Source organism: Tenrec ecaudatus, chromosome 3 (assembly GCF_050624435.1).
Source record: "Tenrec ecaudatus isolate mTenEca1 chromosome 3, mTenEca1.hap1, whole genome shotgun sequence".
NCBI lineage: Eukaryota > Metazoa > Chordata > Mammalia > Afrosoricida > Tenrecidae > Tenrec > Tenrec ecaudatus.
Genome location: NC_134532.1, coordinates 140,087,678 through 140,115,286, shown reverse-complemented (window position 1 = coordinate 140,115,286; position 27,609 = coordinate 140,087,678). Strand labels below are relative to the sequence as shown.

General features: G+C 42.0%; 2 protein-coding genes across 6 annotated transcripts in view; one reads left to right on the top strand and one right to left on the bottom strand.

The window, feature by feature from the left end:
- Window positions 1-235: 235 nt before the first annotated feature.
- The window catches only part of HELQ (helicase, POLQ like), a 68,802-nt gene continuing 41,428 nt past the window's right edge, over window positions 236-27,609 (bottom strand). Inside the window, exons 15-19 of one of the 5 annotated variants that reach the window (XR_012783468.1) lie at window positions 25,473-25,646; window positions 23,500-23,613; window positions 22,366-22,500; window positions 10,816-12,024; window positions 2,798-2,933 (exon numbers count right to left, since the gene is read on the bottom strand). Coding sequence is in view for 3 of the 5 variants with exons in the window: in XM_075544094.1 (XP_075400209.1) it covers window positions 2,778-2,933; window positions 22,366-22,500; window positions 23,500-23,613; window positions 25,473-25,646 (579 nt within the window). In the remaining 2 variants the exon portion in view is untranslated. Of the gene's footprint in view, window positions 2,934-10,695; window positions 12,025-22,365; window positions 22,501-23,499; window positions 23,614-25,472; window positions 25,647-27,609 lie in introns of those variants that run through there. The other 4 variants (XM_075544094.1, XR_012783469.1, XM_075544095.1 and 1 more) reach the window with 4 other exon arrangements.
- On the top strand, window positions 15,317-15,572 carry LOC142443580 (translation machinery-associated protein 7-like). The gene has a single exon (XM_075544901.1). It carries the CDS (start codon window positions 15,342-15,344, stop codon window positions 15,534-15,536), a length of 195 nt encoding a protein of 64 aa, XP_075401016.1. The 5' UTR covers window positions 15,317-15,341; the 3' UTR covers window positions 15,537-15,572.

Below are 27,609 nucleotides of genomic sequence, written 5' to 3'. Positions count from 1 at the left end.
ATACTTGTACCTATTTTGCCATCTTTATTTTCTAAACATTTACTTTCCATTTGAGCCCTTGGTATCACCTCCTCTTTTTTCCCTCCCTCCACACCTCCTACCCTCCTGAGGCCTTGATAAATTATAGATTATTATTATTTTCATATCTTACGCAGACCATTTACCTTCCCCCATAGTTCCTGCCCCTAGGTTGTGTGTGGTTATGTGTCAATCATTGTGACAGGTTTCCCCTTCCTCCCCTCTTCTCCCCAGCTTCCCCTACCATCCTGGTATCACTACTCCCATTTCTGTTCCTGAGGGGTTTATCTGACCTGAATTCCGTGTTTCGTGAGCTCTTATCTGTACCTTGTTCATGCTCCAGTGTATCCCAAAATGAAAGGCAGAACTAGGGTCATGATAGTGGGGCGTGAGGAAGCCTCGAGGAACCAGAGGAATATTGTGTTTCATTGGTGCTATACTGTGTCCTGGCTGACTCATCCCTTCCTTGTGGCCCTTCTGTGAGGGATTTCCCATTGTCTACAGATGGGTTTGGGGTCTCTGCTCCAACCCCCCTCATTCTCAACAATGTGTTTTTGTTTTGTTTTGGGTCTTTCCTGTATTTTCAATGACCTTTGCTTTCTTCATTTATGATATCCTTCATGTCAATCCCAAAACTCATCAAGTTTTATATTATTAATGTTCAGTGATCCAATTTTGTTCTTGAGGTGGTCCCTAAATGTAGGCGGGATAGACTCAAGGTCATATTTGGGCTCTTGTGAACTTTAAATTTTTAAACATTTTCTTCGCCTTCAACCTGTCCTTGCATAGGAGCCGTTGCTGGTCTGCCCCGCAGTTGTATTCCAGCCTTGTCTGGGCTGATGGTATGAGTTTTCCCACAGTCTCCTCTCACTTGACCTATGAGCTTCCAGCATCACAGCCCCACACCGTGTGGCAAACTGACAGGTGAGTGGTGGATTATAAGGTCAGAAGAGGATTTTTCAACAGTGTTCAGATTCTGGAAGTTAGGCCCATGTATTCATGTCAGAATGTCATCTTCCCTACTCTGAATTATATTTATATTTATCCTTGCTCAAGTTTATGACCAAATAGCTCCATCTTTCCTTCTTCTGCCGAGCAGTCAATAGTCCTTGAGTTCCTGCTGTCCTCAAAAGACTAATAGACTTCAAAGAAGCTAAAGTCTCTACTGTTACAAAGAGTTTAAGGGTAAGTGGTATTAGAAAGGCCCAGTGATGGCGAGGAGGACCATGTTATGAGCATCTCTCTCATTGGAGAGGGCCCACTTGGGACAGCATGTGGCCCAGGTATTTCAGTTCAGGGAATGCGACGTGGTGAACACATTTCAGAGGTGTTGAGAGAGTGGGAAAATCAAGCAGGGAATGGAAAGGCAACTGGATATTAGTAACAGCAGAAAGGTCATTTTTGGAATTCAGGAACCAGCAACACCACCATCCCTGGGAACTCTTCCCACTGGAGGTTGCGATCAGGAGTCAGGACCACAGAGGAATTGTGTGGCAGAAGTTGGCCTCCTGAAAGAGATACCCAAAATCTTGCCAGTGCCTCCCATTGACCAAACCTAAGTGGAGGAAGTTGGGCAAGAGGGCCCTGGGAAATGTATGTATTCGTATGTCACATTTTGGAGCAGAGAGGACCAGGGAAATGGCCATCTCTTTCTTGCAGCCAGTTGTGACAGGGTTTTTTCAGTGAGTTTTTCTAGAGCACACCATCATGAAAGAGGCAAGGCCTTGCCCTGGAGTTGCCGAACCCGCTCGTTGATGGCACGGCCTGAACACCTAGAAGCGCTGTCTACTTGAGTGCTTTCCGCCCCATCCCCATAAGTCACACACACAAACTCCTAATGGATGTTGGTACATAAGTAACACCAAACTGAGATGCTTGAATAAGACCCAAGAGCACTCTGAAGCTGGTCGGTTTATGATACATGTGACAAGCGTTGCCAGAAATGCTAACCAACTTGAATTACCAGTGGGCCGGTTTCCCTCCTGCACTTCCAGTAGAGACCAGCCAGGAACTGGCTACCACGACAGGATCCAAGCATCTCTTTCCACAGAGATCATTAAAGTTCACTACTGGAAGAGTGGAATCTGGGGTCAGCTTCATCTTCACCTTCTTCATGGCCTACATCAGCAATGGGAATCCACTGGACTATTATTTATGAGTAATGCCACGATGAATCAATAGCATGCCAATGGCGCCTTTGGAATAAGCAAGGCATTTTGACAGAATCGGCTAGACTTTCTTCATCTTGCAGGAAAAGACAGGAACAGAAAGGCCACTAGGAGCCTGTGGAGAAGTCAGTTTCTGCCTGGAAACGGACAATAGGTTCCTACTGTGCCGTGCACAGTAACAGAGAGCAGAGGCGCGACTGCCGAGCCGGGTCTCTTTGGGTGGGCAGGACTGCATACTGAGATCCTGTCCTTCTGTCATGTGTGGGTTCACGTCCTCTGTGTGCACCCCTCTCAAGCACTGCCAGCATCGCCTGCAGGAACACGTGCTCTTCCACCTCGGCGTCTTGGCAACAACAGGTGTTGCTGGCAGCCAGGACATTAATGAGAGTAGATGCTGGCATAAATCTAGACAGCCAGGGCACAGAGGAGGCAAATACCCAATTAGTGACAGCTGTTGGAGCCTCGTTCCTCGGCAGTTCAGTTTCCCCAGCGGAGGCCACCATTAACATTTCATTTTGATTTAGTACGTCGGCCCAGGCTGGGGTAACTAAGTGCAGCCTGTTGCCTATAAAAGTCCGGCCTGTCTTGAGATCACTCTGAATGGCACCTGCTCAGGCTGAGGTGATGGTGGGACTTTCCAAGGTCGTTCAAGTTTCTGCCTGCTTCCTCACGCTGCAGGAATTTTGGATGACGAACTTCAGAACCACACAAGGAGCCAGAATAACTTCTGAAAAACCTGTGATGATGCTGAGGATAACAATAAACAAATAAATAAGCAGGAAATAAAACCCATGTGCCATTAAAACCAAGACTCAGGTTTTATCGATTGGAAAACACTCATAAGCATCAGCAGACAGCCCTGGAACTATCTCTCGGGTTTTTTTTGTTTTCTTTCACCCTACGTCTATCAGCGTAAGGCAGGCAGGCTAACAATCCTGAGGAGAAAACAATGGGACCAGCACTCCTGGGGGACATGGGAGAGGAGGGGACAGAAGTGGGTGGGAAACAAACTCAGGGATGAGGGAAGGACAAGGTCTAGGTTGATGGCGAGGAGGGCACATAGTGCTTGGTGGGGTTTGATCAAGTGCTATGTATCTGAGAGGAATTAATGAGAGCCGTATGGAGGGTGAGCGTGATAGTGGGACAGGGAGAAGGTAAAAGGAAATAGAAGAAAGAAGTACCCCATATGGAAGTGAGCCCCCCCATCATGATCCCAATTCTCCCTTACAAATCTGGCTAGACCAGAGGAGGTACACTGGCACAGATAGGAACTGGCAACACAGGGAAGCCAGGACAGATGATCCCTTCAGGACCAGCGGTGAGAGTGGTGATACTGGGAGGGTGGAGGGAAAGTGGGGTCGAAAGGGAGAAGAGATATAAGGATCTACATATAACTTCCTCCCTGGGGGATGGACAACAGTAAAGCAGGTGAAGGGAGACGTAAGATATAACAAAGTAATAATTTATAAATTATCAAGGACTCATGAGGGAGGAGGTAGTGGGGAGGAAGGAGGAAAAATTAGGAGCTGATGCCAGGGGCTAATGTGGAAAACAAATATTTTGAGAATGATGAGGGTAATGGATGTACAAATGTGCTTTATGCAGTGGATGGATGTATGGATTGTTATAAGACTTGTATGAGGCCCCAATAAAATGATTTTTAAAAAAAGACGAAGAAAGAAGTAGGTGGCACAAGCTATTTATAGAGGATAGCTATAGGCAGGTATACATGTGAATGTATTGATTTATACTGAAAGGAATAGAGGCCAATGTACACATATTTACATGTTAAGTATTACGATAGCAGGTGGAGTTTGAGCCTCTACTCAAGGGCTCCCTTTAGCGCAAGAACACTTGGTTCTAATAGCCTGGCAATCTTAGATAGTCACCTTCGACACGACTGCTGAAGACAAAGCGGGTACATAAACAAAGGTGGTAAAGAAAGTGGATTGTGCCCTGCTATCAAGAGATATAGCATCTGGGACCTTAAGGGCTAGAAGCTAAATAAGTGGCCATCCAGCAGGGAAGCAAATAAGCCCACATGGAAGAAACACACCACCTTGTGTGATCATGAGGTGTCGATGGGATCAGGTATCAGGTATCAAAAGATGCAAAACAAACAATTATATTGATGTGAAATAGGGGGTTTGGAGTGGAGACCCAAAGCTCATCTGTAGATTGGATATCCCCCCACAGAAGCGTTACAAGGAAGGGATGATTCAACCATTCAGTTCCTGAATGCTTCCTCCCCCAACTACCATGACCCAGTTCTACCTTACAAATTCAGCTAGACTGAAGTATACACATTGGTACAAATAAGAGCTTTTGATACATGGAATTCAGGACAGATAAAACCCTCAGGAGCAGTAGTGGGAGTAGCGATATCATGAGGGTAGGGGGATGGTGGGTGTGAAGTAGAGGGTGGGGAGGGAAGGGGGAGAAAGGGGAAGCCTTCACAAGGTTGGATATATAGCCCACCCCCAGGAGGATGAATAACAGAAATGTGGATGAAGGGAGGCAATGGACAGTGTAAGATATTAAATAACAACAATAATATATCATTGATCAAGGATTCATGAGGTTGGGAGGGTGGGGGAGGGAGGGGCAAAAAGAGGAGCTGATACCAAGGGCTCAAGTAGAAAGAAAATGTTTTGGAAATGTTGATGGCAACATATGTACAAGGGTGCTTAATACAATTGAATGATGGATTGTCATAAGATTTGTAAGAGCCCCCCCCCCAATAAAATGATTAATTTAAAAAATGGGAGGAAAAAAACTCAGGTTTTAGACCACAGATTGAAGAAAATCCAGTATCTTTCTTAGTGGTAGCATCTTTCAGAAGTGAGCTCAGTGGAACATCTTGATGCTTAGATGGATGGGCTGATATTTTTACATTTGTCCTATGGAGAACGGGTTAGTTTTGATAGACAGTCACAGTGCTAATGAGGTCAAGGTTATGAAGTTGACCTCCATATGGCTCTGCCCATATTGTGGTCACAAGTGTCCACCTCTGTGTTTCACAAATATCTTTCACAAGGGAGACCAGATGAGAAGGTAGGGATAGCTCAGCACAAACCATTGCTTTATTCTTAATTCCCATTACTGTTTTTAAGAGAAGTATGTAATGTACAGATGGCGTGGCTCATCACATCCTCTTTGTAGAACTTCGCTGTATAAAAGTGGTTCCCCATGATTTCCCTCATCCCTGACATTGTCCATTTCCCCTGCATTTCCAGCAGAGACGGGCCAGGACACCGGCTACCATGATGACAGCGAAGCACCTCATTCCACAGAGATCATTAATCTGGAATAAGTTGCTTTCTTCTTGGCCTTTTTTGTGGCTATCGCTTCTTGGAAGAGAAAAGGAATTGAGAATTTTAGATTTTTTTTAAGAAAAAGATCAGCACCTCAACACAAAACCAATTTTTAGTGTTATTTCACCAACCGGTCTGTGTTGGGAAAAGTGAGGCTAGAGTGCACGGAGGCAAGGACGGCAACACTTCTTACCTACTCTGGACAGGCTGTCAGGAGAGACCAGGCCCTGGAGAAGGACATCGTGCTTGGTAAAGCGGAAGGGCGGCGACAAGGAGGAAGGCCCCCAAGGAGATGGACTGACGCAGTGGCTGCATCAATGGGCTCAGGCACAGGGACAATTGTGCCAGATGGCACAAAACCGTGCGGTGTTTTGTTCTGCTGTGCAAGCGTCCCTGTGGGTCAGAGGCGACATGGCACCTAAGAACAATGGTGGCATTGCACTGTGGTTTTGATCTACATTTCTCTAAAGGAAATGGAAACTGAACCCTTAGGGCACAGTGGGTTAGGTTTTGACTGCTAACCTAAAGTCAGTCGTTCAACTTCTGCAAGCACGCCGTGGGAGTTAGATGAGACTGTCTCATCCTGCAAAGGGTTTCCGTGAGTCAGAATCAACTGGATGTCAATGGTTTTTGGTTTCCTGGCTGAGATACTTTAGACATGTCATCAGGAGAAACCAGTCCCTAGAGGACATCATGCTGGCTAAAGTAGAGGAAAAACATATTTGAAACATTGCAGCTCTCTGGGAGGAAGTTATGGGAGTATAAATGCAGGAGGGGCTAGAAATATTGCTCAGTCGTGTAAACACACTCTAAGTACCTGGTCTGCAGCAGTGCAGGGAACTGCCAGAAGTTCAGGCCTATTCAGAAGAGGACGTGGAACACAGGATATCATTGCTGATGTCAGATAGATCTTGGCTCAAAGCAGAGAATACCAGATGTTTACTTCTTTTCATTGACTATGCAAAGGCATTTAACTGTGTGGCCCATGATAAACTGTGGATGACCTTGAGAAGAATGGGAACTCCAGAACACTTCATGTGCCCATGTGGAACTTGTACATGGATCAAGAGGCAGAACAAGAGAACACTGCATGGTTTAAAAATCAGGAAATGTTTGTGTCAGGATTGTATGTAGGATAACTGGACAGTCTGTGTCCGTTACACAATCTCCTGTCCACTTTTGAAGGGCTGGAGTCTAGCCTGTCAATCAGGTCATAGCCAGTGAGGCCTCTGTGTGGGCATGGCCTTCTCCTGGGAATTCTGGGAACTCCAGTCTTCCTCCCTGTAGGTGGGACACACATGCTCTCCGCGCTCCATCTCCCTGCAAGAAATTCCTGTTGACTAGCCACATGGAGCTATGCTGATGGCAGCCAGAGTCTTGGAGCTGGAGGAGTCACATGGAGACCCACGCCAGTGCTAAGAAGCTTCCACCACCACTGGATCCCCAAGACTTTTCACACCCACTGGACTGTGATCTTCCTGCATTCAGCATCATTGCATGTGTTGCATGAGTCTGTAGAGGAATTTACAGACTGGTATTGGACATATGGGCTAATATTAAACTTAGGGACTTGAACTGGACTGGGCTGGGCTGTTTTCTTAATCAACAACTACTCTTTATACAGTCTCTGGATTTGTCACAGCCCCTCTCAGAAGGGTCACAAGGAAGGGGTAAATCCAGAGTATGGTATGGAACTGATGGAACACATAACTGTCCTCTGGTTCTTTAATAGTTCCTCCTTTTACTATTATGGTTTTTGTTTTACCTCATTATACTCATTTGTATAATTAAGATCATTCGATACATGAAAGCCAAGATAGGTAACTCTTCAGAAACAGTAACCGGAGTAATGGTTCCCAGAGGAAGAAGGGGTGGGGGAGGAGGAAGGGGGAGCTGATAACATTGATGACTGTGTAACCCCACTCAAGGGGAACAAAGAACAGAACTGTGTGATTGCCTATATTGGATGGTGGAAGATACAGCAAAAAATAATAATTAATAAGGGTTCCTGGAGGGTAGGCTGGGGTAGGGAAAGGATAAAGGGGAATTGATATCAAGGAGTTCAAGAAAGAAAATGTTTTTAAACTGATTGTGGTAGCAATTGTACAATACTGCTCGATATGATTTAACTATGGAATGTTATGATATCTGTAAGAGCACCTAATAAAATGATTTTAAAAGCTACAAACTTAGCCTTCTATCTTTCTCTGATTTTTCTTTAGTGTTTCAAAAATCAGTTTCCTTTTTATTTTGGAACTAATTGTTTCATTTTAAAACCACCCTTTTTCTTAATAGAACACATTCTTTATTAACTAACTTAAGTTGCTTGGGCATATTTTGCTTTCAAGTCATTATAAATGCAAAAATTTCTATTGAAATAAATTCATTCAATCAATGCTCCATATGGAGATTACATAATTCACAAGCAGTCATCTGTCTTTAAACCAAATCAGTGTCTTTTAAAAATAACACCGCCAACTAAAACAAATGACTCCTCGTTTTCTAACAGGGCAGTGCTGTATGTTTGCTGAAACATTTCAACTGGTATAAGTTTGCATCAAGGTTTCTTAGAGTCACTATTAAAAGTCTACAATCTGAACTAGGACTTTTTCTCCCAGCTTCTAGTTTGTCTCTTTACGCTGCTGTTACAAAGTCCTTTACTGACAAGTTTTGATTTATTTTTAATGAAGTCATTTATCTAGTTTTATTGTGTTATTTTGGTGTCACAGTTAACAATCCACCATTAAAAACTAGGTTCCAAAGAAATACTTCTATATTCTCTAATTAAAAAAATTTTAGTTTTTATTTTTAGGCTTTTGATCCATTTGTTAATTTTCCTTTACTCATATGATGTGAAGAATGAATCCAGCTTCATTCTTTTTCATGTGAATATCATGTTGTCCCAGCACCACTTATGAAAGAAGCTATGTGGACTTAACATCTTTGTCAAAAATCAATTTTTTTGCATGTGTCAGTTTATTCCTGATTCTTAATTCTACTCCATTGGTCTGTATATCTAGCAATGACATCCTTATTTCAAATCCTAGTCTGAATCTACCTGTAACTTAAAGCAGTTCCCTGTCAAATGTACTACTGCAAACATTTAAAATTACCTTCAGGAAACTTTACTTGTATGTGACATAATTTGATTACATCCACCTTTCTTTAGAATAGGCACAAATATGGATGTTGCAGTCAGTTGGCCAGGGAGCGGGCTCCCAAATTTCTTGGCATAGATGTGTGCTTCCAGTGTCGTGTGTGTGTTGAAACATTCCAGCTGGCAGTTTATCAATTCATGAAGCTTTGCTCTCTTCAATGCCAAGTTCAACAGCTTGGATTCTTCAATACTTAAAAAAGGATTAAAACCGTCAAATGCTTCCAAAGCCATAATGGCTAGGCGCATGGCCTTTACACCGAGGCTACCTGACTTTGCGCCTCTCTCTGCAACTAACTCGGGCAGAACCGAGGCAATTTACTTTAAATCCTGTCTCGCTTGACTCGCTGTAAAACTCACTCAGTTATCCATGGGGATAATAACAAAAGCTGCCTTGTAGTGTTTTCTTACGGATCAAATTAATTCTCATAATGCACTTATAGCAGTGTCTGGTACAGAGAAAGTACTAAATGATTACCATATCAGTCTCAAGTGCTTTCAGGCATGAAGAAGTAAAGTGTGGATCTATGTGCAGAGGTTCTACTGGCTATCTTAAGCCAGTGAACAGAACTTTGACCAAACAAACTCAGTCCTCAGAGCTACTGCTGGTTAACTTGTTATTTTCTTATACAGAGTCATCAATTTTTGAGCTATACATCAGAAATGGGAGTGATTGAACTGTGGAATGTTATATCTGTAAGAACTCCCAATAAAATGATTAAAAAATAAATAAAATTTGCTTACATAAAAGAAGAAATGAGAGTAAGGAGAAGTTATATTTGAGCTGTGATTAAAGACAATCTCCATATTGTTTCTTTAGGTTGTATCCGTTCTTCATAGCGTCTCACTTTGTGTGGTAAACTCTGATAGGTGTTGTGTGACATACAACAAGGAACAGATAATAGCCCTCTGGGAGAGGTAATAAACTATAAACTAGTAGGTGGGGTGGTTAGACAGGGTTTACCAATGAGAGCTCTACAAAGTTTTTAGGTAGGAAAGAGCATCCATACGAAGGGTGGAGAAGACCCAGAAAAACAATCATATTGATGTGAATGGTGGGAGAAGCAGAGGGGAGAAACAAAGCTGTCTGTCTGTAGACGATTGGACATACTCTCACACGAGGGTCACATGGAATGGACGAGTCCTCTAGGGAGCAGTACACCACCGAGGAAACACATTCTTCTAGTTCTTTAATGCTACCCACCCCCACCCCCATCATGACACAGTTCTACCTTACAAATCTGCCTAGCCTGGAGCATGCACACTGGAACAGATAAGAGCTCTTTATATATGGAATCCAGGACAGAGAAACTCCTCAGGTCCAATAATGGGAGTAGCGATACCATTTGGGTAGGGGGAAGGTGGGGGGAGAAAGGGGGATTTTATTACAATGATTGACATATAACTACCCCACCCCAAGGGGGACGAACAACAGACTGTGGGTAAAGGGAGACAGCAGTTGGTATATGGAAATAATACTTTACAAATAATCAAGGGTTCGTGAAGGAGGGAGGGTGGGGGGTAGGGGGAAAAGTGATGAGCTGATACCATGGGCTCAAGTAGAAAGAAAATGTTTGGAAAAGGATGATGACAACATATGTACAAATGTGCTTGGCACAATGGATGTATGGATTATTCTGAAAGCTCTAAAAACCCCCAATAAAATGATTAAAAAAAAAAAGAAGAACCCAGGATACAAGTGAATTTGGGACAATCTCACAGAAGAGACAGCATTTGAGTACTTTTATTTGACACTGGAAGGAGACAGTACATCTTAAGATAATTTTCATGTCAAATAGATATGAGGATGGGGAAATAGAGCTATGTGCCTATATTTATAGGTTTAGTATTAAGGTGGCAGAAGGACCTTGGGCCTCTACTCAAGCACTCCCTCAATGCATGAATACTGTCTTCAATTAAATTGGCATTCTACTATGCTCACCCTCCCGACACAATCACTGAAGCCAAAGCAGGTGAACAAGCAAATGTGGCGAAGAAAGCTGATGGTGCCCAGCTATCAAAAGAGATAGTGTCTGGGGTCTTAAAGGCTTGAAGGTAAACAAGCGGCCATCTAGCTCAGAAGCAACAAAGCCCACATGGAAGAAGCACGAGGTGTCGAAGGAATCAGGTATAAGGCATCATCAGAAAAAAAAAATCTTACCATAGTAAATGAAGGGGGAAGTGCAGAGTTGAGACCCAAAGTCCATTTGTCGACCACTGGAGATCCTCTCACAGAGGGGTCTAGGGGAGGAGATGAGTCAGTCAGGGTGCAATGTAGCACCAATGAAAAATACAGCTTTCCTCCAGTTCCTAAATCCTTCCTCCCTGCCAACTACCATGATCCGAATTCTACCTTGCAAGTCTAGATAGAGCAGAGGATGTACAGATAGGAGCTGGAGGCACAGGGAATCCAGGGTGGATGATACCTTCAGGATCAGGGGTGTGAGGGGCGATACTGGGAGGGTAGAGGGTGAGTGGGTTGGAAAGAGGGAACCGATTACAGGATCTATATGTGACCTCCTCCCTGGGGGACGGACAACAGAAAAGTGGGTGAAGGGAGACATAGGACAGGGCAAGGCATGACAAAATAATAATTTATAAATTATCAAGGGCTCATGAGGGAAGGGGGAGCGGAGAGGGAGTGGTAAAAAAGAGGACTTGATGCAAAGGGCTTAAGTGAAGAGAAAATGCTTTGAAAATGATGAGGGCAAAGAATGTACAGATGTGCTTTATACAATTGATGTATGGATTGTGATAAGAGTTGTATGAATCCCTAATAAAATGTTTAAAAAATAAATAAGAAAAAAAAGATAATTTGCATGCATAAAGCAGTTAGGAAATAAGAGGGTTTGGGAATCACAGGGAAATTCCTAGGCATAAGAGTAGTCCGGTTGGATGCACTAAGGTTGGATGCACTAAATAAAAGAATAAGGAACGGTCTGGCTACAGTGGCAGGTGGAGGGAGTGTTGAGAATAAGGAACGGTCTGGCTACAGTGGCAGGTTGAGGGTGTGTTGAGGAAGCTAGACTTCATCATTTGGTGAGCACCATAGACTTCTGAGCAGAAAAATTATGTATAAGAATTAAAGATGGATTATTTGGGGAAAGGTTACTATAATTATGGGGATGGGCCATATTCAGACACAACCCACAGTTTCTAGAGTACAAATAAAATGTATTTCTCAATCATAAAGTAGGGGAAATGTTTAATAAAATACATGTACAATAAATAATTCATTTTCAGAAATATACACTAGATGGCTTTATGGATTTTCAGTGGAAGAAGCCACACTATCAGGGAAATCAGAAGGCAATGTCAGTAACTCTTCAATTTCTTCTTTCAAAGCTTCTGCTTTTTCATTTAACAGCATCTATAATAAAAAAAATCAAGACATGGACCTAGAATAAGTGCTTCTAGAGAACTGCCAAAATTTTTACCACCATCTACAAGCTGCCTAAAGTCTTGCGCATCAGTAAACTGGGCACTAATACGACCAATGAGGTTGAAAAATGGGCCCTTAAGTAAAGCAGTGACAGCACAGGAAGCCGAGGCAGCTACTTACAGCCATTTTAGCTGATCACGGTTTAGTGTGCTAGAAAGGAAGGGCTCTGTACTCTCGCAGATTTGTTTTATTGAAGACTCAGCCACTTAAAAATTAACTTTTAATCTATAACATCTAAGACAATTTTGCAAAAATTTAATTACCTCCTGAAATGGCCTATTTCACTAAAGGTATTTTATCATTTCTCAATAGGCTATCTTCTAAAAACCTAATTGTATTTCAAAGAAAAGTTTTATCAAGCTTTTAAAGTTAACATGTTAATTTAAAAAGCCCAGCATAATAAGCAAAGCAAGTATTTCTAAATATGACACACATGCATCAGCAAATATCTAGAAATAAGATATTGGAGCTTTATAATTGGTTTAAAATCAGGAAAGGTATGCATCACGGCTGTATCCTCTCACCGTACTTATTCAATCTGTATCTTGAGGAAATAGTCAGAAAAGCTGGACTACATGAAGAAGAATGAGGTATCATGATTGGAGGAGGGCCTATTAACAACTCAAGATATGCAGAAGATACAGACTTCTGTATATAAAAAAGTGAGGAGAACTTAAAGCACTTGCTGATGAAGATCAAGAATTGCAGCCTTCAATGTCAGGAAAACCAAATGTCTACAACTGGACCCATAGGTAACTACGATAAATGGGGAAAAGAGTGAAGCTGTCAAGGATTTAATCTTGCTTGGATCGCTATCAATGCTCATGAAGCAGCAGTCAAGATATCTAAAGACACATTGCATTAGGTAAATCTACTGCCCAAGACTTCTGTAAAGTGTTGAAAAGCAAAGATATTTACTACTCTGAGACTAAAGTATGCCTGACCCAAGTCATGATATTTTCAATCCACTCATATGCATGAAAGTTTAACTTAATAATAAAGACCAAAGAAGAATCAATGCATTTGAACTATGATACTGGCAAAGAGAATTACAAGTCCTGTGGACTGACAAAGAGCAAACAAATCTGTCTGAAAGAAGTACAGGCCAGGGTGTGAGGGGCGATACTTGGAGAGTAGAGGGTGAGTAGGTTGGAAAGGGGGAAGAGATTACAAGGATCTACATGTGACCTCCTCCCTGGGGGACGGACAACAGAAAAGTGGGTGAAGGGAGACGCCGGATAGGGCAAGATATGACAAAATAATAATCTATAAATTATCAAGGGCTCATGAGGGAGGAGAAGCGGGGAGGGAGGGGGAAAAAAGAGGACCTGATGCAAAGGGCTTAAGTGGAGAGAAAATGCTTTGAAAATGATGAGAGCAAAGAATGTACAGATGTGCTTTATACAATTGATGTATGTATATGTATGGATTGTGATAAGAGTTGTATGAGCCCCTAATAAAATGTTTTTTTTAAAAAAAAGAAGTACAGCCAGAATGCTCCTGAGAGGCAAGGACAGTGAGACTCCGTCTCACCTACTTTGGACATGTTATCAGGAAAGGCCAGTCCCTGGAGAAGAACACTGAGCATGGTAAAGTGGAGGGAAGGGCAGCTAAAAAGAGGAAACCCTTTGATAAGATGGATTGACACAGAACTTACAACAATGGGCTCAAACAAGACAATTGCGAGGATGGTGCGTGACAGGGAGCTGTTTCACTGTCATACATAGGGTCACTTTGAATTTGAACTCCTGGATGACACCTTCACATCTTTGTAACAGGGAGAAGTAGTTGTACCATTTCTTTGATAAATGTTTCGAGATAAAAATTTCAGAGAAATCATATAGAGGAACAAAATCATACGAAAGCATAAAACAAACACAAACAAGAACACTCAAACACTTGCTATAAAGCTATCTAGCATTGCTACAGCCCTTTCTGTCAAGTTGAATTTGGACTCACAGTGACTCTATAGGATAGTGTAGAACTGCCCCATAGGTCGTGCAAAGCTGTAATCTTTATGGAAGCAAACTGCTACCTCCTTCTCTCATAGCCTGGCTACTGAGTTCGAACCACTGAACTTCTAGTTTGCAGTAGAATGCTTAATCGCTATGCCACCATGGCTCCTTACATAGTATTACATATAAGAGATTAAAATACAATTAGGTAGGTGTTCGAGTAGCTGAGGCAATGGTGAACATGCCAAATTAATCTCGACACATCCTCTAACAACAATACAGATCAACAAGAACAACAAGCGACACAGAATCCATGTGTCAGCATTACGACACCACAGAGAATACCAATGACCTCAGATTACTTAAAGAAAATACAAAACACCAATTTCTAGCAGAGCCATTTCTCAAGTTTCCACTTGAAGTGTTTGGTACATCAGGATGTGGTTGGAGTAGCATGGTACACACTCTACTTCACTGAACTTGTGTTTGCTGTAGACTATTTTCAGACCTAAAATAAATTTCAGGAAGTTAAGAAAGATTGAAATCATAAAAAGCATCTAACTAGACCATAGTCAAATGAAGCTTCAAGTCAATAAGAAAAAATTACAAATCTATTGAGTTATCAAAGAAATCAGTCTTAAGAATGTAGTAGAAGAGGTAAAAATCATTCCTTGTACTGAGTCTTGATCTCAGAGAACACACCATGTTAGTGCCTGTGTGACAAATTGGGAGGCATGTGTAATGTGCTTTGCTGCGGACCCAACTATCATGGTTCAACTGCCGAAGCCCATGTGGGCCTGAGCTGTGAGCTGGCCTGCCCACTTGACTCACAGACCATTTTTGTTGAAAGAAGGAGTAGCAGACAGGTGATGGCTATTTACACATAGTCAGTTGGCAGACATGTTCTCAAACTGCCTGTTTCCTCAAACAAACAACTGGCGGTGCTCACTGCTATGACAAGGTGTAAGTTACGATGTGGAAATTAGGGTTACGGAGAACCCTTTCCTGCCACGAGCTTCCCTTCAGTTGCACTGGGACGGTGACATTAGCACGGGAACTTTTTGAGGACTGTCATGTGCCAACACTCCAAAGTAACGGGTCACTGCTTCTCGCCTTTCGGCTAAGAGCAAGAGCAGAACTAACGTGCTATGCATGACGTGGTGAACCAACACCTTCCAAGTGTTGTTAATAAAAATCCATTATAAGTGAAAGAGTCCAACTGATTTTAATGTAATAGTATAAAAAGACTACCATTTCAGTGGCAGGTCTGGGGAAGGGGCGGCAGGCGCCATGTCGGGCCGCGAAGGTGGCAAGAAGAAGCCCCTGAAACAGCCCAAGAAGCAGAACAAGGAGGTGGACGAGGAAGAGAAGGCTTTCAAGCAGAAACAGAAGGAAGAACAAAAGAAACTGGAGGAGCTAAAGGCGAAGGCCGCGGGGAAGGGGCCCCTGGCCACAGGTGGAATGAAGAAATCTGGCAAAAAGTGAGCTGTTCTTGGTGGCTGCGGCAATGATGGCCCTTGATTCTGTTCCTGTGTAGACATCTGGATTCCCTGCTAGAACTTTTGTTGCCAATTATAGTTAGAATGAAGTGTCTTGGAACCTGCTGTACATTTAAGAATAAACTTTTGTAAAAAAAAAAAAAAGAAAAGAAAAGAAACTACCATTTGTCAAGTTTGGGCTTTTTATCAAAGAGATAAACTCAGTTACCTGGAATGATATTAAAATCTTTTTCTTCTGCATTCAAAAATATCCCCTGACGTTGTCTTATAGTTAGTCTGCCTGCCAGAGCATTATGCTATTTGAACACCAGTCTATGTGGGATCACGTTCATAATACATATTTGAAAGACTAGATAGAGACTTTATGCAGTAATGAGTTCGTTAACAAGAGAAAATTCAAATGACTGTACAGCTGAAAGAATGTAATCAGTGCACGTACATGGAGAAACTAGATTGTACTATGTATGTTCTCAACAAAATAAAACTAGAAAAATCTTCCCTTTAAAAAAAAGAAGACATGGTTGAAAACAATAAACAGGGGACCTAAGGTTACAGTAAAATCACCTCCGGAGGAAAGATGGCTCCCGGTGCAAAAATTCTGAAAAAGAATGTCGGCCAGTTCGAACATTGTTAATAGAAAGGGTTGTGGGGACTCTAGACGCCAGTCTTCGCTATGCCTTTGGGAGAAAGAAGACATTACAGGGCAGAGGTGCTTCTTGGAAGGAAAAAGAATGGGGATGGGAAAGTTTAGGATCGCATAGGACAAACATGAGCCCTGGTGGCACAGTGGTTAAGCACTACCAGCTGCCCACAGGAGAAAGATGTAGCAGTTTGCTTGTGTAAATATGTACAGCGGTGTCAACTCTATGGGGGCAGTTCTCCTGTGTCCTGCTGGGTGGCGAGGAGTAGGAATCCACTCCACAGTTAGGGTTTAGAGCAGAACCAAAGGGCATTTCTAAAAAAAAAATCAAAGGACCCTGTTACTGAATTGAATTGTGTCCCCCCATAATACCAAAATACGTGTTGTAAATCCTAACCTCTAAGCTGTGATAGTGTCCTGGTGGCGAAGTGGTTTCCAACTGGGCTGGCCTTGCTAGCCACAAAATCTGCCGTATGAAGCCACCAGCCGCTCCTCGGACTGACAGCTTCCTTGGGAATGCAGAGGGGCTGTTCCACCTTGTCCTATAGAGCCGCTATGGGTGCGCATCAGCAGAGACTCGATGGCAGGGAGTTTGGTTATTATTTTTTAAATGTTCGTAATTACAATCCCATTGTCTTTGTTTTATTAATGAGGTGGGGGTACCTTGAGTCAATCTCTTTTGAGATATAAAGAAGATTCAACAAAAGAAAGAAGGAGAGATCGGGAAAAAAGATGCCAAGCCAGAAGATGTTTACTCAGGAGCAGAAGCTCAAAGAGACCAGGGCCTTCCTCCACAGTGGATACAGAGAAAGTCTTCCCTTAGAGCCAGCACCCTGAATTTGAGCTTCTAGACCTCCAAACTGTGAGGAAGTAAGTTTCCGATTGTTAAAGCCATCCACGGGTGGTATTTCTGCTACAGTGACAGTAGATAACTAGAGCATTAGAAGACACCGTCGTCCCCAGAACCAAAGTAATCCAACAAAGAATCCGTACTTTTCCAAAGTGTCAGAAGAGTGAGTGCTAGAGTTTGGATTATCATAAACGATTCCAAATAGCCAGCCCTGTCCAAGAAATGCAGAGGCAAAAGCAAGGCTCATCTTTATATGCATAGTTAGAAAACAGAAAATGCTACTCAAAGTACTCTGTCACAAAAATCTCCCTCTCCTGGATGAGAGAGGGGGAGCGAAAGTAATGTAGTGCCTCGCGGGCAAGCGAAGAGCAATGAAGAAACCTGGAAACAGAAGAATGGCAAAGCATGGTAACTGTCAGTGCCACTGGATAGGACATGTGAAAACTGCTGACATGGCATGGGCTTTGCTATATGTATTTCTACCACTATTTAAAAATGAAAGAACAAACTGCCTACTTAGGATCAAGAAGCACAACATGAATTCTACTTTAAAAAAAATTGCTTTCAGGTCCCCAGGGAATGCTGAAAGTGGACTTTGGGGCCAGGGCGTGGTGCCCCAACAGACTGGACTGGAAAACGCTCCTAAGGGCCAGCAAACGATCCCTGAACTAACTACAAGCTTTTCTCTTGTGAACTGTTTTGTTCTGTTCTTTGTCAGTGGTTTGTTTTTGTTGTTTTGTTGTCTGTTGTATACTGTTGCTTTGTTTTGCTCTGTCTAGTTTTCGTGCATGTTAGTGACTCCACAGGTCTGTCTGAATAGGACGGGCTGGATGAACTATCTGGAGGAAAAACAACGGGACCGACAGTTCCGGGGGGACTTGGGGTGGGGGGGTAGGGGGGGTAAGGAAGTGGTGTTAACAAACCCAGGGGCAAGGGAAAAACATGGGACCCCAAATGGTAGAGAAGGGGGAGTGGCAGGCCTGGTGGGAAATGATCAAGGGTAAGGTTGCTTAGAGAAGAGGTATACTCTAGCCCAGGTGGCGATGAAGCATGGTAGTAGGACAGGAGGAAAGTCAAGGGAGAAGGAGGAAAGAGCTAGGAGTCAAAGGGCATTCATGGAGGTCTAGACAAAGACATGTACATGCAAATATATATAGGAGGATGGGGAAATAGATCTATGTGTCTATATTTATAGGTCAAGTATTAAGGTGGCAGAAGGACCTTGGGCCTCTACTCAAACACTCCCTCAATGCATGAATACCTTCTTTTATTAAATTGGAACTCTACGATGCTCACTCTCCCGACACAACGGCTGGAGCCAAAGTGGGTGAACAAGTAAATGTGGTGAAGAAAGCTGATGGTGCCCGGCTATCAAAAGAGATAGTGACTGGGGTCTTAAAGGCTTGAAGATAAACAAGCGGCCATCTAGCTCAGAAGCAACAAAGTCCACATGAAAGAACACACCAGCCTGTGTGATCGAGTGGTCCCAAAGGGATCAGTTACCAGGCATCAAAGAACAAAAAATCATATCATTGACTGCACACCTCCATGATAGGATCGCTGAAGACAAACGGGTGCATAAGCAAATGTGGTGAAGAAAGCTGATGGTGCCCGGCTATCAAAAGAGATAGTGTCTGGGGTCTTAAAGGCTTGAAGGTGAACAAGCGGCCATCTAGCTCAGAAGCAAATAAGCCCACATGGAAGAAGCACACCGGCCAGTGTGATCACGAGGTGCCCAAGGGACCAGGTGTAAGGCATCATGCAAAAAAAAAAAAAAAAGATATAAGTGTGTGTATGTATGTGTATATGTATATATGTATATATATATCATATCAAATGAAGGGGGAAGTGCAGAGTGGAGACCCAAGGCCCAAGTGTCGGCCAATGGAGATCCCCTCATAGAGGGGTTTAGGAGAGGAGATGGGTTAATTAGGGTGTGAGGTAGTATCGATGAAGAACACAGCTTTCCCCCAGATCCTGGATGCTTCCTCCCCCCAACTACCATGATCCGAATTCTACCTTGCAGGGCTGGATAGGACAGAGGCTGTACACTGGTGCATATGAGGGTTGGAGGTACAGGGAATCCAGGGTGGATGATACCTTCAGGACCAAGGGTGTGAGGGACGATGCTGGGAGAGTGGAGGGTGAGTGGGTTGGAAAGGGGGAACTGATTACAGGGATCCGCATGTGACCTCTTCCCTGGGAGAGGGACAGCAGAGAAGCGGGGAAGGGAGACTCCGGATAGGGCAAGATATGACAAAATAACGATGTACAAATTACCAAGGGCATATGAGGGAGGGGGGAATGGGGAGGGAGGGGGGGAAAAAAAGAGGACCTGATGCAAGGGGCTTAAGTGGAGAGCAAATGCCTTGAGAATGATTGGGGCAGGGAATGTATGGATGTGCTTTTTACAATTGATGTATGTATATGTATGGATTGTGGTAAGAGTTGTATGAGTCCCTAATAAAATGTAAAAGAAGAAAAGAGAAAAAAAATGATTAGGGCAAAGACTGTACAGATGTGCTTTATACAATTGATGTATGTATATGTATGAACTGTGAAAAGAATTGTATCAGCCCCAATAAATTGTTAAAATTAATTAATTAATTAATTAAAAAAATAAATAAAAACAAAACCAAAAAAAAAAGAAAGTAAATGTCTAGAAGAGAATGAGGACAACATGTACAAAAATGCATGATTCAATGGATGTGTGGATTGTGATGAGAGTTGTACGAGCCCCCAATAAAAAGATTAAAATAACAACAACAACAACAAAAAATTGCTTTCCTAAAAGAAAGCCATGTGCCTGGCTATCAAAAGAGATAGCGTCTGGGGTCTTAAAGGCTTGAAGATAAACAAGCGGCCATCTCGCTCAAAAGCAACAAAGCCCACATGGAAGAACACACCAGCCTGTGTGATCGAGTGGTCCCGAAGGGATCAGTTATCAGGCATCAAAGAACAAAAAATCATATCATTGGCTGCACACCTCCATGATACGATCGCCGAGGACAAACGGGTGCATAAGCAAATGTGGTGAAGAAAGCTGATGGTGCCCGGCTATCAAAAGAGATAGTGTCTGGGGTCTTAAAGGCTTGAAGGTGAACAAGCGGCCATCTAGCTCAGAAGCAACAAAGCGCACATGGAAGAAGGACACCAGCCTGTGCAATCACGAGGTGTCGAAGGGATCAGGTATGAGGCATCATCAAAAATAAAAAATCTTACCATAGTGTATGAAGGGGGAAGTGCAGAGTGGAGACCCAAAGCTCATTTGTCGGCCACTGGAGATCCCCTCACAGAGGGGTCTAGGGGAGGAGATGAGTCAGTCAGGGTGTGATGTAGCACCGATGAAGAATACAGATTTCCTCTAGTTCCTAAATGCTTCCTCCCACCCAACTACCATGATCCAAATTCTACCTTGCAAGTCTGGATAGAGCAGAGGATGTACACTGGTGCAGACAGGAGCTGGAGGCACAGGGAATCTAGGGTGGATGATACCTTCAGGACCAGGGGTGTGAGAGGCAATACTGGGAGGGTAGAGGGTGAATGGGTTGGAAAGAGGGAACCGATTACAAGGATCTACATGTGACCTCCTTCCTGGGGGGACGGACAACAGAAAAGTGGGTGAAGGGAGATGTCAGACAGGGCAAGACATGACAAAATAATAATTTATAAATTATCAAGGGCTCATGAAGGAGGGGGAGCAGGGAGGGAGGGGGAAAAAGAGGACTTGATGCAAAGGGCTTATGTGGAGAGCAAATGCTTTGAAAATGGTTAGGGCAAAGAATGTACAGATGTGCTTTATACAACTGATGTATGTATATGTATGGATTGTGATAAGAGTTGTATGAGTCCCTAATAAAATATTAAAAAAATAAACAAAACTATCAAAACCATGAAGAATAAAATAAAAATCTAAACCCAACACTCAGAAGTGAACAGCCTCCATCTACACTCAGAAGAGAATGTAAGCAATGGCAGTATGTGGGAGAAAAACCCAAATCAAGGGGATACACACCTTGAATACAAAGTCCCCACACTAAGGGAAGAAAGAAACCAGAGGGAAGAAAAGTGAAAAAAAAGTTGACTGAGTTCAGGAAAAAAGATAGGAGAAAAGGGTAAAATCATATAAAAATAAACTCTATATAACTCAGTTCCCATGGAAGAAAAGATTTAAGTAAAAACGGAATTAGATCTATAGAAGAGCCGGAAAACAATCAAGAATGACCATAAAAGAGAGTAAAAGGGTCAGAGATTGAAATGAAAATGGACAACTATGGAAAACCTAAAGGAAAAAACAAATGGAAATAAAAATATTCAAGAAACAAAAGAAAGTGAAGATCAAGCTGGAGAAAAGAGGTGATTGCTTCTCGGCCTCTGGCTGAGATCAGGTGTGGGGACCAGAGGCTAACGTTATGAGGGGCCGGAAGCCACAGGGCTAGGAAGGAACATGTCCATGGAATACGTGCGGGTTCGAACAGTTGGTGGGGAGGGCACTAAGTGTAATTGACTTCCCCACAGCTTTTGAAGCTCCCTCATAAGACCTGTTCTCTCGAGTGCAAGTTCACGTTTAGCCTCTAAGACGTTACTAAAATCACTTCCTGATCTGCCTTGACCACCTATTTACAATGTCACCCCTCTTCCCTTCACATACGCATAAATGTGTGCAGACATTTCTGAACCACTTCAGCGTGAAGTTGCAGCCCCTCTTACGTCCACAGCTGTAACGATGGCTTAGGGTACGTCCGCGCTGTACCGAGCTGCGGCTGCTGTGAGTCCAAACCAATTCCATGGCAACTTACAAACAGCAATAGAAAACAATGTCTAGTAATAACTCCTCGGGGGGCAATGGGCTATGTGCTGAGCTGCAAACTGAAAGGTTAGCGGTTTGAACCGACCAACAGCTGCATGGGTACAAGATGAGGCCATCTGCTCTGAAAGATTTGTAATCTCTGCTCTACCCTGTCTTCAAGGGTTGAGGATCGATTTGAAGGTTGTGGGGAGCTCCTTGTCAATGGCGGTGACCCACCGTGGGAAGAGCAGCCGTCAGGAAGATGACGCAAGGCCTGTGCAGAGCATGCCTGCGCAGAACTCGGGTTTCCACAGCTCCTGGGACGGCACCACAGCCTTCAAATTGCCTCTGTTTCCTAGAAGGCTCTTTTTCCCTTTTCAGCAAGGCTTCTTTCTCAACAGATGCTATATGTTTATCTATATATTGTGTGAGTACATCCTTTTGTGTGTTACGCAATGTTAAATGTTTCCATGCTTCAAGTCTAAAGTGATTACACTATATTACAAAAGTCTAAAAAAATGGTTTTGCTTGCTTACCTTTGCTGATGAAACAATCTGCTTGGCCTGACGTCTTGATAAATGACTAACTGTCTTTATTAGCACCTCAGGATTTGCATTAGCTAAGTGCACTAGACTTTTGTAGCCAGCACTGTATAATTGTTTTGCTCGACCCTGAAAGTGTTAAGAAAAATCAGTATTATCACATTTTGGGATGATGAGAAAAGTATATGACTTACTCCAGGGGGGAAAAATTCACGTGTAAGAGCTAGAAATCAAGTAAGATGATAAAATCAGTATGAGGAGATAATGCATGAGAATTCGGAGGACTTTCAAAGGTGCATTAGGGTAGGTCTATTCCATGCTGCCAAAGTCAGTGGTGTGGGCTGCAAGTAGGAACTAGAAACCCACTCAGGCACTTAGGTTAGCCCAAAACTTTGGATCCCTAAGCAAAATGTCCTAGCTCAATGTCATTAAAATGGTCTCACTAATCCATCCTCTGGCGTAGTGGTTAAACATTGGGCTGCGATCTGTATGGCTGGCAGTTCAAAACCACCAGCAGCTCCGTGAGAGAGAGACTGGGTTTCCTACTCCCATGAACAGTCTCAGAAACCCGCAGGGGGTCACTATGAGGAAGCACTGATTTGATGGCAGCGAGTTTTGTTTTTCTTTCTAGACTACCCAGGAGACCAGTGTTGTTTATAGTTTGAATCATTCATGATTCAAGAACTGAATAATGAAAACAGAAACTGAGGGCTACTTGAAATATAGAAAGCCAATGAATTAATTGAAGTGATTTTTCTTACTCTCATAAAAATGTAAGCGATCCTTGTTGCCGCCAATTCCGCACTACTTTATAAGCACTGACTCTACACTGAGAGGAGGGAGTAGAAGGAGAAAGAGGGTCCAGGAAAAGTGGTAGCAAGAAGAGCCTTGGGGACAGTTGCCTCTGCCCTATGGTGGGTTGTTTATCTACCTATCTATCTACTACGATTTTTCACCAGGACCACTTCCAAACTGACAAAGAGGCTTCTTGAAGGTCCATGGAAGTAATGTATTTTTTAAAAAAGACTTTTGCTGCTATTTACCCTTAGCTAAGACTTCACAGAGTAGCAAACCTTATTGTTCTGTTAGTTGAACTAATATCAACTGGAACATTTGGAAACAACTGACCTCTAGAACTCCAGTCACTTCCATGAGAGGGATTAGCTCTGCCTTCACACAGTAGGTCAGCTTCTTGGTGAGTTCGACCAAAAGGGCTTCATAGACCCAAAACTCCTCCAGTTCCTACGGAAAACAAAGACCCAGACAAAGTTTACATTTCGAAGTGATTTCAAATCGTCCTTTCTGTGGAAAGAGGCTCAGAGAGGGCGTGAGTCTGGACCTTGGGTTAGACAAGTAAAATTGTTATGAGGAAACACAGCAGAGATTCTAAAACATTTAATGAATTGGTTTTATTGGTTAAAAAAGATAGAAAACTAAAAAAAAAAGATCTTTAAGAAGAGTTTCATCATTCTTATCAAACATTAGAAAGTAAATGACTACGATTTTTCTTCCCAAAGTGACTAAAAACAATTTCTACTTCTGGAAATTTATTTTGAAGAAAATATATTAAGCTGCCAGCTAAATTTTTCTTATGACCAGCTATCAAATTATAGTTGTTTTTCAAGTTCTAAATATAGACCTCTCTCACATGAACAATCTTATACGAGCTTAAACTCTTATTGTTAAAAAATCACTGCCATTGAGTCAATTCCAAAAGCAATCTTACTCGACAGAGTAAAGCTGGCTCTTTGGGTCTGAGACTAAATTTTGTGTATGAGAGTAGAACCTCATTTTCCTCCTGTGGAGCTGCTGGTGGTTTCAAACTGTTGTCCAATTTGAAACGTCACGTCTCCTGGGCCCTAACTTGTTACAGTCCTGAGTACAGTTCAGGCATAGGTTATTTGGGAGAACATCTTGAAATATGAAGAACAATAAACCTAGAAGAACTTTGGAAAATATATGATACATTTAAAGACTACCTTTCCCTTATTACCCAGACATTTCCTTTGCTGCCTAGCTAGAATACGCTCATGCAATGTAAGGTAATATTACAAAATCAGCATGAAAATGATATTCATAAAGGCAAATCGTGAAAATAATTATCACTCACTCCAAAGTCAAGTATGTTAGGATTATTTAGTTCTTTCATGAGTATGCATGACAGAATGGACGGGTGGTTAGGCTGGGAAAATGAAGCACTTGTCAGATTTAGAAAGCTAGATTCATGAGAGAAGAAGTTTCTCAGGATGGATGTGAACTGGGAGGACTCTGCAAGGGACGGCGAGCCGGTCCCTCCAGGAGCGCATCAGTGCATAAGTCACACATGCAGAGGCTCTTGGTGCACATTCACTGCCCGCTGCGTACATCCGAAACCACAAAACCGAACACTAAACACATGTGCATATACAGATAAATGGATAAAACATTCATAGACAGGCAATGTTGTGAATCAAAAAGATGACAAAAATCTACACGTCTTGAAAGAATCATTTTGCTACTAAGCAGAAAAAGTTTTATATGATGTAAAATTGGCATTATAAATAAACAAAAAGTTATCCGGGCAGAAAATTCTAGTGAGCTGTGTCGTGGTATTTAAGGCAGTTTTCAAAGTTACTTCCAGTGAAATTTTCAAACAACAAAAAACCAAATTCATGCCAAATACAGCTTTTCTTGAGCTGGTTTATGAAATAAAGATCCAATGTACAAGCCCAAAATAGTTACCTGGTGCCAGAGACGAAGATGGCAATCAAGAGATCAAGGCACAAAGTGATCATATGTGAAGCACTGGACACCGAGAATACAATAACCAAACACCTTACATCTCTCACGAGAAAGATACACAGCAGTGACATCACTGAAGAAATGTGGTTTGTGAATGTTCATCCAAATATCTGAAATTATTAATGGTGGCACTATGGGTAGGGAAGCTATGTGCTTCCTATTTGCTGTTTTTTGTAAGCAGATAAAACCAAAGATGCATTGTTAATACGAATCTTGAGAGTTTTCTCATAACAAGATAAATCAATAAAAAGAAAACACTAATTGGCTTGAGTTTAGCAACAATGGAAACAAAAGCGACATGGCTTATTTAATAGAATTACCTCACAGAAATGTAATACACAAGATGAGAATGAGGCAGCTCCAGTGAGAAGATGTTGTATATATCCTCGAGGCATATTAAATTTATCAGCTACTCTCCAAACATTGGTCTCTTTGAGCAAAGTATAAAGAATAAAAGACAGGTATAGTCGGTTGACAATGTCCTTGTCCACTTTCTAGGAAGATACAATCAAATAAATGTATGCTTGTTTTCCATTCAAATTAGACAAGAAGATAAAGCGTATGACATTATATTGCCCCCTTCTCCTAAAAAATCTGGACCATTGCTGTCAAGTTGACTCTGCGTCAAGCAACCCTACAGGATAGAGCAGCCTTGCCCCATAGTGTGTCCAAGGGTGTAATCTTTATAGAAGTAGACTATCTTATCTTTTGCCTAGAGAGCAACTACTGGGTTTGACCTGCCACCCTTTTACTTAGCAGCTGAGCGCTGAACTACTACGCCACCAGGACTACAGGGTAGTGAAAATAGTATGGTTCCACACAAAAATTAAAACATAAAAAGAAAAACCAACTAAGATGGATTTTAGAAAAATTCAAGTTGCTTGCTTTTCATTTTTCCAAGAATAAAAAGGAGACAAATCAAGTTGTTTAAACTAAACGTCTTTCTCTAGGGATGGCTAGAGTTGGGGAGATCCTGATGGCATGGTGGTATAGTGGGTACTGAGTTGGGCTGCTAGCCAGAAGGTCAGCAGTTTGAATCTCCCAGATATTCCACAGGAGAACAATGATAACGTTGTCTGCTCCACAAAGATTTAGTCTGCGGGAACCTGGGCACCAGTTCTGCTCCGCTCTATAGGGGTGCTATGAGTCAGAACTCACTCAATGGCAGTGGGTTTTTTGGTTTACATTATTAACTCTAAACTGGGTTAATGTAAGCTTTGCCTTGAATTCTAAGCCAGAAAAAGGAGGTTTTATTATATTGAAAGATAAAACACACGGCCAATTTCCAGCTCTTTTGTAAAAACAAACAAAAACCTCTAAAAAGGGTTTTTAAATATGGAAAAGTCAGATTTTATGTAAATATTCTGTAGTGTTCTAAAAAAAATTCTTTCAAAACAAACTAGCAACTAATCTATTTTCTTCTTTTTAAAATCATTTTATTGGGGGCTCTTACAGCTCTTACCACAACCCATCCATCCATCCATTGTGTCAAGCACATTTGTACATACGTTTCCATCATCATTTTCAAAACATTTTCTTTCTATTTGAGCCTGTGGTATCTCAGCTTATGTCCTCCCCTCCCCCAGCTAATCTGTGCTCAATAAAGATAAATGGACCCTCATGATTTTATAAATATTTAATGATCTATTGAATAAATGTTTATTGATAATATATAAAATTCAGCCAAAATATTCTGCATTATTCTTTTAAAAAACTTTTTATCATGAATTCAGTAGCAGGATTAATTTTCAATTCCACATTATTCTTAATACTTCTACATATTATTTGATACTGAATTTCAAATTAATATGATATTATTTTCCTTTGATACTTTAGACTTTGTTATAAAAATATTATTGTTCAATAATTTAAACAATATTCCATAGTTTAACCACATAAAACATTACCGTACAATTGCTACCACAATCAGTTTCAAAACATTTTCTTTCTTCTTGAACTCCTTGATGTAAACACCCCTTTATCCCATCTCTCCTCTATCCTGCCTCCCAGGAACCCTTATTGATTGATTGTTGTATCTTACGCCATCCAATGTATCTATTCACATACAATTCTGTTGCTCCCTCCCCTGAGTGGGGTTATACAGTCATTAGTGCTATCAGCTCCCCACCAGCCCCTCTTCTCATGCCCTCAGGGAACCATTACTCCTGTTACTATTTCTGAAGGGTTATCTATCTTGGCGTTCATGTATCAAAAGATCTTAATTATATAATCGTTCTTGAGGTGGAAAAAACATAGTAAAGCACTCAATCTCAAAACCATAAAATATAAATCTTGACAATTTTGTGATTCAACAATATGAGACAATTGTATCATGTAATTAAATATACGAGGGGGTACTCAGGAAAAACAGAAAAAGTTCCGCTAAGCAGAGCTTTCATAGTATGTATTTTTCACTCTAGGCAAGCACTGAACAACTTGCTCTGGGTTAGTGCACCC

Excerpts from the sequence above, each read along its gene's own strand:
- LOC142443580 (XM_075544901.1), top strand. The coding sequence starts at position 15,342 with ATGTCGGGCCGCGAAGGTGGCAAGAAGAAGCCCCTGAAACAGCCCAAG.